At 37.8% G+C, this 15,180-nt stretch overlaps 1 protein-coding gene and 2 non-coding genes across 3 annotated transcripts; 2 read left to right on the forward strand and 1 right to left on the reverse strand.

The window, feature by feature from the left end:
• Positions 1–1,525: 1,525 nt before the first annotated feature.
• On the reverse strand, positions 1,526–1,632 carry LOC113694440 (small nucleolar RNA R71). Its single transcript, XR_003449390.2, has one exon. It is a non-coding gene; the product is annotated as a small nucleolar RNA R71 (small nucleolar RNA).
• Positions 1,633–2,126: 494 nt separating this feature from the next.
• On the forward strand, positions 2,127–2,990 carry LOC113693397 (uncharacterized). The gene has a single exon (XM_027211945.1). The coding sequence runs from the start codon at positions 2,127–2,129 to the stop codon at positions 2,988–2,990; it is 864 nt and encodes a 287-aa protein (XP_027067746.1).
• Positions 2,991–14,626: 11,636 nt separating this feature from the next.
• LOC113694438 (small nucleolar RNA R71) lies at positions 14,627–14,733 on the forward strand. Its single transcript, XR_003449388.1, has one exon. It is a non-coding gene; the product is annotated as a small nucleolar RNA R71 (small nucleolar RNA).
• The last annotated feature ends 447 nt before the right edge of the window (positions 14,734–15,180 follow it).

Raw genomic sequence — 15,180 nt, forward strand, 5'->3', positions numbered from 1 at the left:
TCTCTATTGAGGACAACGTCGGATTTAGGTGTGGGGGTGAGCTGTGGTACAGCTAATATTTTTAATTTTAGATATTTTTCTTTATTTCTTGTTATTTGTTCTGTTTTTCTTTTATTTTCTTTTTACTTTTTACTTCTGTGAATATCAAGGATTAATGATGGTTGTTTGGCTCCAATTCTACTATTGTCACGTTTTAATAATAAAAGTGTATCAAGTTAATTTGGTTGAATCCAAAAATATCTCTTTGGTGAATATCGACGATTGCGTGACTCCTATAATTTTTGATTAATTTTTTTAGGCATAGGGAATAACTGTTGGCATTTTCATGTGAATTGGTCCGATTATTAACTTGAATTCTCCATGTTTGAAGAAATGAGGCTAGCTGCTGCTATTATTTTTTGTATTATTTCGAGTTATTTTGTTGCCTGGTTGAGAATTAAAGTTGGATGTACCCTGCTAGCCGTTACTGTTGAGTAATCGGGGATCTTCACCGAAAGTGTCGATACTCGCGTCAAAAAGTGATAATTTCTATGAGCACGTGGTCTCATAGCGATAGGAGTTGAGTAATCGGGTTCCTTCATCTAACAAATATTGGAGTTCGCGTAAAAAAACTCTAATGGCTAGAGACTAAGTCTATTATTACTATTAAAAAAAGAGAAAAATAGAAAAGCGTGATAAAAAGGTAAAAGTTGTGTCAAGATGTGATTAAAGTTAGCTTGCCTATTTGTGGATTTAATGTTGAAATTTTGGTTAATAGTTGAATTATTTGCTGATAAATGTTGAGCGGCCATTCTTTTTTCTTAGATTAGTTTGCCTTAAATTGAAGTTGTCCACGGTTTAAAAGCTACCCGGGGTGATGTTTCTTGGATCTTGACCATTGATGCTTGATAGGTGTTTTTTTTTTGTATCTTGGCAATAAGGTAGATGGAGCAATCGCCATAATCAGAAATTAGTGTCTGTTTCCTATTCTCATGCTTAAGGATAAGCATGGTTTAGGTGTGGGGGAAATTGATAGGTTGTAATTTTGTTAGTTATTTTATAATTAATTTCTCTTATTACCTTACCACATGTATATTAATTATCAGATTCTACTCGTTATTTTTCTAGTACTTTTCTAGTGTATGCCTCATTCTTCTCATACAGGTGAATTAATTTTTGACCCTGAGGTAGAGAAGACCGCGCGGAGAACACGAAAAGAGATCCGACAGCTCAGAGAGGAGCAATCTAGTGCTGCATCTCAGAGACTTGATCCGAAAGTTGAAGCAACAAATTCTCTTGGCGATACTTCGAGTGATCCAGATCGAGAAAAAGTTACTATGGCTAATGCACGAACACTAAGGGGGTTGGCTAATAGTATGAAGCCCCTGAAAATTACAGAAGAACAGATAAAAATAAGGACATTTCCCTTCTCTCTGAAGGACTCCGCGAAAGACTGGCTGTACTACCTACCACCGGTAGTATCACCACTTGGGACTACCTGATGAAGAAATTCTTAGACGACTATTTTCCTACGTCTCGAGCTCCAAGTTTAAGGAAGGAGATATGCGGTATGAAACAGCATCTAGGTGAGTCGCTTCATGATTACTGGGAGTGATTCAAGAAGTTATGCATCAAGTGCCCTCAACACCAAATAAGTGAGCAATTGCTCATCCAATATTTTTACGAGGGGCTACTTTTCAGAGACAAGAGTATAATTGATGCTGCAAGTGGAGGGGCGTTGGTGAACAAAACTTCTCGAGAAGCGTGAGAGTTAATTGAAGGAATGACTGAGAATTCGCAGCAGTTTGGTACAAGGGAGGATATCCCGATACGCAGAGTGAATGAAATAGAAACATCCTCTGTCCAACAGGAATTGACAGAATTAACATCTTTTGTTAGGCAATTGGCTGTAAGAAATGCACAGTAGGCCAAGGTGTGTGAAATTTGCACTGTCACAGGTCATTCTACAAAAATGTGCCCGATGATTCAAAAAGAGAGTGTGGAGCAAGTCAATATAGCTGATCACGCGCTCGCGCCAAGAAAGCCATATGACCCATACTCAAACACATACAATCCGGGTTGGAGAGATTACTCGTACTCGACAATTGTCATCTCAACCTGAACTGAACCTGAAGAATGTAAGTGTAATGACCTTAAGGAGCGGGAAGGAAATTCAGGGACCCGAACTCGTGATTCCGAAGGATAAAAATGAAGATCGAATTGAAAAAGAGCTTGGGGAGGAAGGAATGAGAAATGCAAATCCAAAGGTAGTTCCTGATTCTATAATTAAAGTTAGAACTAACTCACCACCTTTTCCAAGCAGGTTAGAGAAACCAAAGAAACAAGATAAGGAAAAGGAGATTCTAGAGGTGTTTCGAAAGATGGCAATCAATATCCCTTTGTTGGACGCAATCAAACAAGTGTCAAAATGCGCTAAATTCTTGAAAAATTTTTGCGTCAACAAGAAGAAGTTGAGGGGGAATAAGCATATTGTAGTAGGTGAGAACGTTTTAGCGATTTTACAAAAAAAACTACCACCTAAATGCGGAGATCCAGGTATGTTTACTATCCCCTGTAAGATTGGACATTTTAAGATTAAAAATGTCATGCTAGATTTAGAGATTTCTATTAATGTGATGTCTAAATCAATCTATGATTCCCTAAATTTAGAACCTTTAAAAGTAACAGGGATAATAATTCAATTGGCTGATCGTACATTTGCTTATCCGGATGGAGTAGTTGAGGTTGTTTTAGTGCAAGTAAATGGATTAAATTTTCCTGCTGATTTTTATGTTCTATACATGGATGATAGAAGTGCCCCAAATCCATCACCCATTATATTAGGAAGGTTATTCTTGAGTGCTGCCCAAACTAAGATTGATGTTAGTAAGGGTACTCTCACAATAGAATTTGATGGAGAAATAGTCCACTTTAATATTTTTGATACAATGAAATATCATGTTAACTCTCATTCTGTGTTTGCTATTCATGCCACTAATCTCTCTGTGTAAAAATTTTTTGAGTTTGCTTGTAAGGGTAAATTCAAAATTGCTACGAACAAATATCATGTGATGAAAGCAATTTATGAGGTGAAAATAAGTAGAAAATTAAGAAAAAATGTTGCACTAAATGGCCATTTGGATCTCGGAGAAAGGCCTCCGATTACAAGAAAAATTGAATTACATCTAGATTAAAGGGTGGTGTTTAGCATCTAACCAAAGACGTTAAAAAAAGACGCTTATTGGGAGGCAATCTAATTTTTTTTAATTGTTTTTCAGCTTTATTTGATAGTTTCAATATGTTTTCTTAGAGTTTTTTCAGATTTCTGGTTTAATTTTTCATTTTTGATGATTAGTAGGTATCCCCCAGACATGACGTGCCCGTGTCAAGAGGGTGCGTGGTAAAGTGCAATTTTCAGGTGATTCATCAGAAGGATTTCCACTCTCATTACGCGTCCGCGTCAAGTTATCTGGAGAGTTCTTCTTCCATCCTGGAGCGGACTGACAGACATGACGCGCCCACATCAACCGGGCACGTGATAACTTGAATTCAACGGATATTCATCAGAAGGGTTCTTGCCTTCATGACGTGCCCACGTCATGTTTGAGGGAAAAGAATGTAAAAAAAATCCCCGAAACCTATTTTCTTTTACTCCTTCTTTCTTTCTTTCTTTTTCTTCTTTCTCTTTTCTTCCTTTCTTCTTCCCTTATTTCCCATTCCTTTCCTTCGTCGGCCGAAACCCCATCTCCGCCGCTGCTCCCCCAAGTCGCGCTCAACTCCCAGTCGCCAGCCACTACAGCCGAGCGCCGCTGCTGTCCTCCATGCTCGCTTGTCGCCATGACGCTGTATGCCGGAGCTCTCCTTCCCTCTGGGATCCATCACTGCCGCGCACTGCAGTAGCACCATTTTCACTACACCCTTCCCACCTATTCCATAGCCGCCCAAAACCCTCCATCACGTATTCAGGAAAGTTTCGTTGTCCTGTTTGCTTTCTTTGCTTTATAATCTCCATTGAAAACAATGTCGGATTTAGGTTTGGGGAGAGCTGTGGTACAGCTAGTATTTTTAATTTTTAGATATTTTTCCTTTATTTCTTGTTATTTGTTCTGTTTTTCTTTTATTTTCTTTTTACTTTTTACTTCTGTGGATAACAAGGATTGATGATGGTTGTTTGGCTCCAATTCTACTGTTGTCACGTTTTAATAATAAAAATATATCAAATTAATTTGGTTGAGTCTAAAAATATCTCTTTGGTGAATATCGATGATTGCGCGACTCCTATAATTTTTGGATAACTTTTCTAGGCATAGAGAATAACTGTTGAAATTTTCGTATGAATTGGTTCAATTATTAAATTTAGTTCTCCATGTTTGAAGAAATGAGGCTAGCTGCTGCTATTATTTTTCATATTATTTCGAGTTATTTTGTTGCTTGGTTGAGAATTAAAGTTGGCTGTACTCCGTTAGCAGTTACTGCTGAGTAACCGGGGATCTTCACCGAAAATGTCGATCATCGCGTCAAAAAGTGATAATTTCTATAAGTACGTAGTCTCATAGCGATAGGAATTGAGTAACTGAACTCTTTCATCTGGCAAATGTTGGAGTTTGCGTAAAAATGCTCTAATGGCTAGAGACTAAATCTATTATTACTATTAAAAAAAGAGAAAAATAGAAAAGCGTGATAAAAAGGTGAAGATTGTGTCAATATGTGATTAACTCAGCTTGCCTATTTTTGGATTTAATGTTGAGATTTTGGTTAATAGTTGGACCATTTGCTGCTAAATGTTGAGCGACCATTCCTTTTTCTTAGATTAATTTCCCTTAAATTGAAGGAGTCCGCGGTTTAGAAACTAACCGGGGTGATGTTTCTTGGATCTTGACCATTGATGTTTGATAGGTATTTTTTTGGTAACTTGGCAATAAGGTAGATGGAGCAATCGCCATAGTCAGAAATTGGTGTCTGTTTGCTATTCTCATTCTTAAGGACAAGCATGGTTTAGATGTGGGAGTAATTGATAGGTCGCAATTTTGTTAGTTATTTTATAATTAATTTCCCTTATTACCTTACCACATGTGGATTAATTATCAGATTCTACTCATTTTTGGCATTTGTGCTTATTGCAAGGAGTTGGAAAAAAATGTGGTAAGTAGGTGAAAATTTCGCACTACAAATGCTATTTGGCATGATCACGTCAACTTAGATCTTAACATGTTCGGAAGGTGTGGAAAAGATATGTGACACCAACTACCAATGGAAAGTGCAACATGGGAGCCATGATTATTCCCTTCGTTGGTTATTTGATTTGAATTAACATGAGTAGTTTTAGCATAGAAAGGAAACTTACTAACTTATCTTTGTATGTCAGCTCAATAGGAAAGAAAAGTCAGAGTTTGACTAGGACTTCAATTCTAGTGCTTTTGGAGTAGGGCCGGCCGCAAGGTAGAAAAAAGAGGAACAGACTTAGCTTATGGGAGCTGTTCATTGTTTTTAGATTTTTCCCGTGAGACTCTGGTCAGAGGCTACAGAGAAGACATTAGCCATTCCTTTTGACTTAGTACTTTTCCTCTCATTCTCAGTTATTCGGATTTCTTCATTATATAGAGAAGAATGTCTTCGACAATTACTTCTGAATTTTCGCGTGGATTTTTCTCATCAAAGATGAACTAAATCCGTTTTTCTAGTCAAGAAACAACGGAGGTTTTGGTTCGTCTAAAAATTATGAGATCAAATTAATTTTATTTATTTCTCTTATTTACTAGTATTTGCATATTCTCTACTTGCAGTGCTTATGGTTGTTTAATTAATTGATTATTTGGATCCGGACAATGAATAGATTCAATAACTTACTGTCGGTTGGAGCATTAAATTCGTAATTATTTAATTGCTCTGAAATAGTGGCAACTGGTATAATTGGATTTGTGTCAGAGAAATACGCGGGCTAATCTAAAATAACCCTGGTAGTGCGTTGTTTGGTTAGAATAGAACTTCTCTAATACGTAAGGCAATTGGAAAATTAAATCTTACGGGTGTACCTAAAATTATTTTCTCAATTAGAGTAGTGACTAACAGGCGTACCTTAATCACCGACACAGTAAGGAGGTTGACTTTCATCGCTTGTTTGGCAGTTATAACCTATTTATTAGTAAATAATTAAAATTATCTTTGCATCAATGATCAATTAGGTGAACCATTGCTGAACTTATTTCTTGGCTAGATCTTTGGTTATTATTAATCTGATTTTAGAAAATTATTATTTAATTTTTAGTTAGCTATTTATTTTTATTTGGACTGTTTTAATTGTCATTTTTTATACGAAATCACCCCCTGTTACTTTGAATTTCAAAAGAGACAAATATTCTCAATCGCTGTTGATTCGACCCTACTTATTACTATATACATAAATTATATTTTGTTTGAGCAGACATTTATTATTGCACAGGCTCGACAACCTGTTAATTTTTGGCGCCGTTGCCAGGGACTGGCGTTAGTTAATTTGTTTTTTTTAAGTTCATTCTTGTTTTAATTTTTTGATACTTTTCTAGTGTATGCCTCATTCTTCTCATACAGGTGAATTAATTTTTGACCCTGAGGTAGAGAAGACCGCGCGCAGAACACGGAAAGAGATCAGACAGCTCAGAGAGGAGCAATCTAGTACTGCATCTCAGAGACTTGATTCGAAAGTTGAAGCAACAAATTCGTTTGGCGATACTTCGAGTGATCCGAATCGAGAAGAAGTTACTATGGCTAATACACGAACACCAAGGGAGTTGACTGCTCCTGATCTAAATCAGCAACGCTTATGCATTACTTTTTCAAGTTTGAATAATAACACTCCATTTGAATTAAAATCTGGTCTAATCATCTTTTACCATCTAAATCTGGTCATTTGCAACAGTATGAAACCCCCAGAAATTACGGAAGAATAGATAAAAGTGAGGGTATTCTCTTTCTCTCTGTAGGACTCCGCGAAAGACTGGTTGTACTACCTACCACCAGGTAGTATCACCACTTGGGACTAGCTGAAGAAAAAATTTTTAGACAAATATTTTCCTGCATTTCGAGCTATAAATCTATGAAAGGAGATATGCGGTATCAAATAGCATCCAAGAGAGTCGCTTTATGATTATTGGAAGCGATTCAAAAAGTTATGCATCAAGTGCTCTCAACACCAAATAAGTGAGCAATTGCTTATCTAATATTTTTATGAGAGGCTACTTTTCAGAGACAGGAGTATAATTGATGCTGCAAATGGAGAGGTGTTGGTGAACAAGGCTCCTCGAGAAGCGTGGGAGTTAATTGAAGGAATGGCCGAGAATTCGCAGCTGTTTGGTACAAGGAAGGATGTCCTGGCACGCAGAGTGAATGAAGTAGAAACATCCTCTATCCAACAGCAATTGAAGGAGTTAACATCTTTTGTTAGGCAATTGGCTATAGGAAATGAACCTTAGCCAAGGTGTGAAATTTACACTGTCACAGGTCATTCTACAGAAATGTGCCCGATGATTCAAGAAGAGAATGCGGAGCAAGTCAACATGGCTGATCACGCGCCCGAGCCAAGAAAGCCATATGACCAGTACTCGAACATGTACAATCCGGGTTGGAGAGATCACCTTAACCACAGGTACGGAGGGAATAGACAATCCAATTTTGTACTGAACAGACAGCAAGGGTATCATTAGCAATACCAACCGCGGCCAGCACCACCACAACCTCCAAGTTCAGGCCCGTCTTTGGAAGAAATGATGAAGCAACTAATTGCTAGCCAACAAAAGATGGAATCTAACTTGCAAAGTCAAATGGGTCAGATACAAGCAATGCAAAGTCAAATGGATCAGATACAAGCAATGCAAGGTCAGATGAGTCAGATGGCAATATTAATCAATCGTTTGGAATCTCAAGTTCACAAAATATTGCCATCTCAACCTGAACTGAACCTGGAGAATGTAAGTGTAATGACCTTAAGGAGTGGGAAGAAAATTCAGGGACCCGAACTCGTGATTCTGAAGGATAAAAATAAAGATCGAATTGAAAAAGAGCTTGAGGTGGAAGGAATGAGAAATGCAAATTCAAAGGTAATTTCTGATTCTATAATTAAAGTTTGAACTAACTCACCACATTTTCGAATCAAGTTAGAGAAACCAAAGAAGCAAGATAAGGAAAAGGAGATTCTAGAGGTGTTTCGAAAGATGACAATCAATATTCCTTTGTTGGACTCGATCAAGTAAGTGCCAAAACGCGCTAAATTCTTGAAAAATTTTTGCGTCAATAAGAAGAAGTTGAGGGGGGATAAGCATATTGTGGTAGGTGAGAACGTTTCAGCGATTTTACAAAGGAAACTACCACCTAAATGCGGAGATCCTGATATGTTTACTATCCCCTATAAGATTGGATATTTTAAGATTAAAAATATCATGCTAGATTTAGGGGTTTCTATTAATGTGATGTCTAAATCAATCTATGATTTCCTAAATTTAGGACCTTTAAAAGTAATAGGGATAATAATTCAATTGGCTGATCTTACATTTGCTTATCCGAATGGAGTAGTTGACAATGTTTTAGTGCAAGTAGATGGCTTAAATTTTCTACTGATTTTTATGTTCTTTACATGGATAATAGAAGTGCTCCAAATTCATCGCCCATTATATTAGGAAGGCCATTCTTGAGTGCTGCCCAAACTAAGATTCATGTTAATAAGAGTACTCTCACAATGAAATTTGATGGAGAAATAGTCCACTTTAATATTTTTTATACAATAAAACATTCTGTTAACTCTCATTCTGTGTTTGCTATTCATTCTACAAATCTCTCTGTGCAAGAATTTTTTGAATTTACTTGTAGGGGTAAATTCAAAGTTGTTACGGACAAATATCATGGGATGAAAGCAATTTATGATGTGAAAATGAGTAGAAAATTAAGGAAAAAGGTTGCACTCAATGGCTATTTGGATCCCGGAGAAAGGCCACCAAATATAAGAAAAATTGAATTACATCTAGATTGAAAAGTAGTGTTTAACGTCTAGCCAAAGACGTTAAAGAAAGGCGCTTATTGGGAGGCAACCTAATTTCTTTTCGTTGTTTGTTCAAATTTATTTGATAGTTTCAATATGTTTTCTCAGTGTTTTTTCAGATTTCAGATTTAATTTTTCGTTTATGATGATTAGTAGGCGTCCCCCTGATATGACGTGCCCGTGTCAAGAGGACGCATGGTAAAGTGCAATTTCTAGGTGATTCATCAGAAGGATTTCCACCCTCATGACGCACCCGCGTCAAATCACCTGGAGAGCTCTTCTTCGATCCTGGAACGGACTGACCGACATGACGCGCCCGCATCAACCGGGCACGTGATAACTTGAATTCAACGGATATTCATCAGAAGGGTTCTTGCCTTCATGATGTGCCCACGTCATGTTTGAGGGAAAGGTATGTAAAAGAAAACCCGAAACCTATTTTCTTTTTCTCCTTCTTTCTTTCTTTCTTCCTTTCTTTTTCTTTCTTTCTTTCTTTCTTTCTTTCTTCTTCCCCTATTTCCCTTTCCTTTCCTTCGTCGGCAGAAACCCCACCTCCGCCACCGCTCCCGCAAGTCGCGCTCAACTCCCGGTCGCCAGCCACTACAGCCGAGCACCGCTGCTGTCCTCCATGCTCGCTCATTGCCATGACGTTATACGCCAGAGCTCTCCTTCCCTGTGCAATCCATCACTGTCGCACACTGCCGGAGCACCATTTTCACTCCACCGTTCCTACCTATTCCATAGCCGCCCGAAACCCTCCACCACGTATTCAGGAAAGTTTCGTTGTCCTGTTTGCTTTCTTTACTTTATTATCTCCATTGAGAACAATGTCGGATTTAGGTGTGGGGGGAGCTGTGGTACAACTAGTATTTTTAAGTTTTTAGATATTTTTCCTTTATTTCTTGTTATTTGTTCTGTTTTTCTTTTATTTTCTTTTTACTTTTTACTTCTGTGAATACCAAGGATTGATGATGGTTGTTTGGCTCCAATTTTACTATTGTCACGTTGTAATAATAAAAGTGTATCAAGTTAATTTGATTGAGTCTAAAAATATCTCTTTGGTGAATATCGATGATTGCGTGACTCCTATAATTTTTGGTTAATGTTTCTAGGCATAGGGAATAACTATTGGCATTTTCATGTGAATTGGTTCGATTATTAACTTTAGTTCTCCATGTTTGAAGAAATGAGGCTAGCTGCTGCTATTATTTTTTGTATTATTTCGAGTTATTTTGTTGCTTGGTTGAGAATTAAAGTTGGTTGTACTCCGTTAGCGATTACTGCTGAATAACCGGGGATCTTCACCGAAAGTGTCGATCCTCGCATCAAAAAGTGATAATTTCTATGAGTACGTGGTCTCATAGCGATAGGAGTTGAGTAATCGGGCTCCTTCATCTGTCAAATGTTAAAATTCGCGTAAAAAGGCTCTAATGGCTAGAGACTAAATCTATTATTACTATTGAAAATAAAGAGAAAAATAGAAAAGCGTGATAAAAAGGTGAAGGTTGTGTCAATATGTGATTAAAGTCAGCTTGCCTATTTGTGAATTTAATGTTAAAATTTTGGTTAATAGTTGGACCATTTGCTAATAAATGTTGAGCGACCATTCCTTTTTTTTAAATTAGTTTGCCTTAAATTGAAGAGTCCACGGTTTAGAAGCTAACTGGGGTGATGTTTCTTGGATCTTGACCATTGATGCTTGATAGGTATTTTTTTTGGGTATCTTGGCAATAAGCTAGATGGAGCAATCGCCACAGTCAGAAATTGGTGTCTATTTGCTGTTCTCATGCTTAAGGACAAGTATGATTTAGGTATGGGGGGAATTGATATATCGCAATTTTGTTAGTTATTTTATAATTAATTTCTCTTATTACCTTACCACATGTGGATTAATTGTCAGATTCTGCTCATTTTTGGCATTTGTGCTTATCGCAAGGAGTTGGAGAAAAATATGGTAAATAGGTGAAAATTTCGTACTGCAAATGCTGTTTGGCGTGGTCGCGTCAACTCAGGTCTTTACATGTCCGAAAGATGTGGGAAAGACGTGTGACACCAACTATCAATTAAAAGTGCAACATGGGAGCCGCGATTATTCCCTTCGTTGGTTATTTGATTTGAATTAAAATGAGTAGTTTTAGCATAGAAAGGAAACTTACTTATTTAGTAGGTTTCCTTATCTTTGTATGGCGGCTCAAGAGGAAAGAAAAGTCAGATTTTGACTAGGACTCCAATTCTAGTACTTTTGGAGTAGGGCCGGCCGGAAGGTAGAAAAAGAGGAACAGACTTAGCTTATGGGAGTTGTTCATTGTTTTTAGATTATTCCCGTGAGACTCTGGCCAGAGGCTACAGAGAAGACATTAGCCATTCCTTTTGACTTAGTACTTTTTCTCTCATTCTTAATTATTCGGATTTCTTCATTATATAGAGAAGAATGTCTTTGACAATTACTTCTAAATTTTCGCGTGGGTTTTTCTAATCAAAGATAAACAAAATCTCTTTTTCTAGTCAAGAAACAATGGAGGCTTTGGTTCATCTAAAAATTGTGAGATCGAATTAATTTTATTTATTCCTCTTATTTACTGGTATTTGCATATTCTCTACTTGAAGTGCTTATGGTTGTTTAATTAATTGATTATTTTGGATCCGGACAATGAATTGATTCAATAACTTACTTTCAATTGGAGCATTAAATCTGTAATTGTTTAATTGCTCTGAAATAGTGACAACTAGCATGATTGGGTTTGTGTCAGGGGAATACGCGGACTAATCTAAAATAACCCTGGTAGTGCGTTATTTGGTTAGAATAGGGCTCCTCCAATATGTAAGGCAATTGGAGAATTAAATCTTACGAGCGTACTTAAAATTATTTCTCAATTAGAGCAATGATTAACGGGCGTACCTTAATCACCGACACAGTAAGGAGGGGTTGACTGTCATCTCTTGTTTGGCAGTTATAACCTATTTATTAGGAAATAATTGAAATTACATTTGCATCGATGATCAATTAGGTGAACCATTGCTGAAGTTATTTCTTCGTTAGATCTTTGGTTATTATTAATCTGATTTTAGTAAATTGTTATTTAATTTTTAGTTAGCTATTTGTTTTTACTTGGACTGTTTTAATTGTCATCTTTTATACGAAATCACCCCCTTGTTACTTTGAATTTCTAAAGAGATAAATATCCCCAATCCATATGGATTCGACTCTACTTATCACTATCTACAGAAATTATATTTTGTTTGAGCAGGCATTTGATCAATAGTAAGCTCGACATGCTAATCGGTCTATCATTTGATCAATAAAAGGGAGAGGGAAATGGTCCTTTTTCATGACGGCATTTAATTTCCGATAGTTGATAAACTGCCACCACCTGGTGGATTTTCGAACTGGCACGAGTTCATCCTCTTGATTTGATTCCACCGTCACTCTGCCTTCTTCGGGACCACCTGTGCTGGACTCACCCATGGGTTATTTGATATTGCGAATATGATCCCCCACCTCCAGCAGCTTTAGAATCTCTTTCTTTACAACCTCCATCACGAGGGAATTTAGCCTCCATTGGGCCTGCCGCACGGGTTTAGTTCCCTCCTCAAGTCGAATCCTATGCGTACACACCGCGGGGCTAATTTCTTTGATGTTGGCAATGGTCCATCCTTTCGTTTGCTTATGTTCCCTAAGAAGTTGAATTAGCTTGTCTTCCTGAACTTTTGATAAACTCACGAAGATGATCATTGGGAGTGTCTCCTACGCACCCAAGTATGCATACTTCAAGTATTTCGGCAGGAATTTTAATTACAAGACAGTTGCCTGCATCACAGATAGAAGTAACCTTTGATGAGATTCGAGTATGAAAATAGGCGCGAGGTTATACCTTGGTTTCGTGGTTGGCAATGATTGCAATGTTCCAATCACACATTTTAGCTCTTCACTCAATTCTACCTCAAAGGTTGTCTCTAACTCGAAGTGCTTAGTCAAGGCGACTTCTAGCTCATCCCTGCCACCAATTTAAAAAATCTCCTGTACCTCAGGGTCAATAGCATTTACAAAGAAGACAGCTGAAATTTGAATCTGAAGGATATTTCATGGTCTCAAAAATGTTAAAAAGAACAATCTCGCCATCAAATTTCATAAACAGGGTACTCTTATTAACATCAATTTTGGTCCGGGTTGTGTTAAAAAGGATCTATCTAATAGTAAGGGTGATGGGTCGTGGGAGTGATCATCATCCATGTCAAGCATATAAAAATCAGGTATGAATACCAATTCATTAATTTTGATCAAAATATCTTCAATCAATCCATCAGGGTATGCATTGGTTCGGTCAGCCAGTTGGATTATTATCCCAATTTCTTTTAAAGTGTCTAAGTTCAAAGAAGCATATATAGACTTTGACATGACATTAATCGAAACTCCTAGGTCTAACATGGTCTTTCCAATCAAGGTATTACCTATCCTACAGGAAATAGTAAACATACCTGGGTCCCCACATTTCGGTGGGAGATTTCTTTGTAAGATTGCTGACACGTTCTCCCCCACTATGACTCGTTCATCTCTTTTCAACCGCCTTCGATTGACGCACAGTCCCTAAAAAATTTTGCATATCTGGGTACTTGTTTAATTGCATCCAGCAAGGGAATGTTAATTTTCACCTTGCGAAAGATCTCCAGGATCTCTTTCTCATTGTCCTGCTTCTTTGGTTTCTCCAACCTACTAGGAAAAGGAGGTGAGTTAGTCTTAACTGTAATTGTTGGGTCCGGGAGTACCTCTGGATCTTTGTTGTCCCTGCCCTCTTCTTCAAGTTCTTTCTCAATTCGTTCATCGTTCTTGTCATTAGGAATCACGGGTTCGGGTCCTTGGATTTTCTTTCCACTCCTTAAGGTCATTGCGCTTACATTCTTCGGATTCAATTCGGATTGAGATGACAACTACCCTTGAACTTGGGACTCCAAATGGTTGATCGTTATGGCCATTTGATTCATCTGACTCTGCATTGCTTGCATCTGTCCCAGTTGATTACTCATACTTTGTAGGTTAGAATCCATCTTTTGTTGATTAGCAATTAATTGTTTCATCATCTCTTCTATAGACGGACTTGAGTTTGAAGGGGGTGGTGGCGGACGAGGTTAATACTGTTATTGGTACCCTTGCTGTCTATTTGATGCAAAATTTGACTGCCTATTTCCTCCATAGTTGAAATTAGGGTGATCTCTCCAACCCAGATTGTACGTATTCGAGTACGAGTCATATTGCTTTTTTGGCCTAGGCGTGTGACCAGCCATGTTCACTTGCTCCGCACTTTCTTCTTGAATCATTAGGTACATCTCTGCAGAATGATCCATAGCAGTGCAAATCCCACACACCTTGGCTTGTGATGCATTTCCTACAGCCAATTGCCTAACAAAAGATGTTAACTCAGTCAATTGCTGCTGGATAGAAGATGTCTCTATCTCATTCACTTTGCGTGTCGGGACATCCTCTCTCATACCAAACTGCTGCTAATTCTCGGTCATTCCTTCAATTAGCTCCTATGCTTCTCGAGGAGTCTTGTTCACCAATGCCCCTCCACTTGCAGCATCAATTATACTCCTGTCTCTGAAAAGGAGCCCCTCGTAAAAATATTGGATGAGCAATTGCTCGTTATTTGATGTTGAGGGCACTTGATGTATAACTTCTTGAACTGCTCCTAATAATCATAAAGCGACTCTCCTAGATGCTGCTTGATACCGCATATCTCCTTCCTTAGACTTACAGCTAGAGACGCAGAAAAATATTTGTCTAAAAACTTTTTCTTTAGTTGGTCCCAACTGGTAATACTACTGGTAGTAGGTAGTACAACTAGTCCTTCGCGAAGTCCTTCAGAGAGAAGGGGAAGGCCCTCATCTTTATCTGTTCTTCCGTAATTCTCGGGGGCTTCATGCTGTTACAAATGACATTAAATTCTTGCAAGTGCTTATAAGGCTCCTCACCTGGTAAACTATGAAAAGATGACAAGAGATGAATTAGACCAGATTTTAATTCAAAGAGAGTGTTATCATTCAAACTTGGGAAAGTAATGCATAATGACTGCTGATTTAAATCAGGAGCAACCAACTCCCTTAGTGTTCGTGTATTAGCCATAGTGACTTCTTCTTACTCCGAGTCACTCGAAATATTACCAAGTGAATCTGTTGGTTCAACTTTTGGCTCAATCTCT

This window comes from Coffea arabica, chromosome 6c (genome assembly GCF_036785885.1).
Source record: "Coffea arabica cultivar ET-39 chromosome 6c, Coffea Arabica ET-39 HiFi, whole genome shotgun sequence".
Classification (NCBI taxonomy): domain Eukaryota; kingdom Viridiplantae; phylum Streptophyta; class Magnoliopsida; order Gentianales; family Rubiaceae; genus Coffea; species Coffea arabica.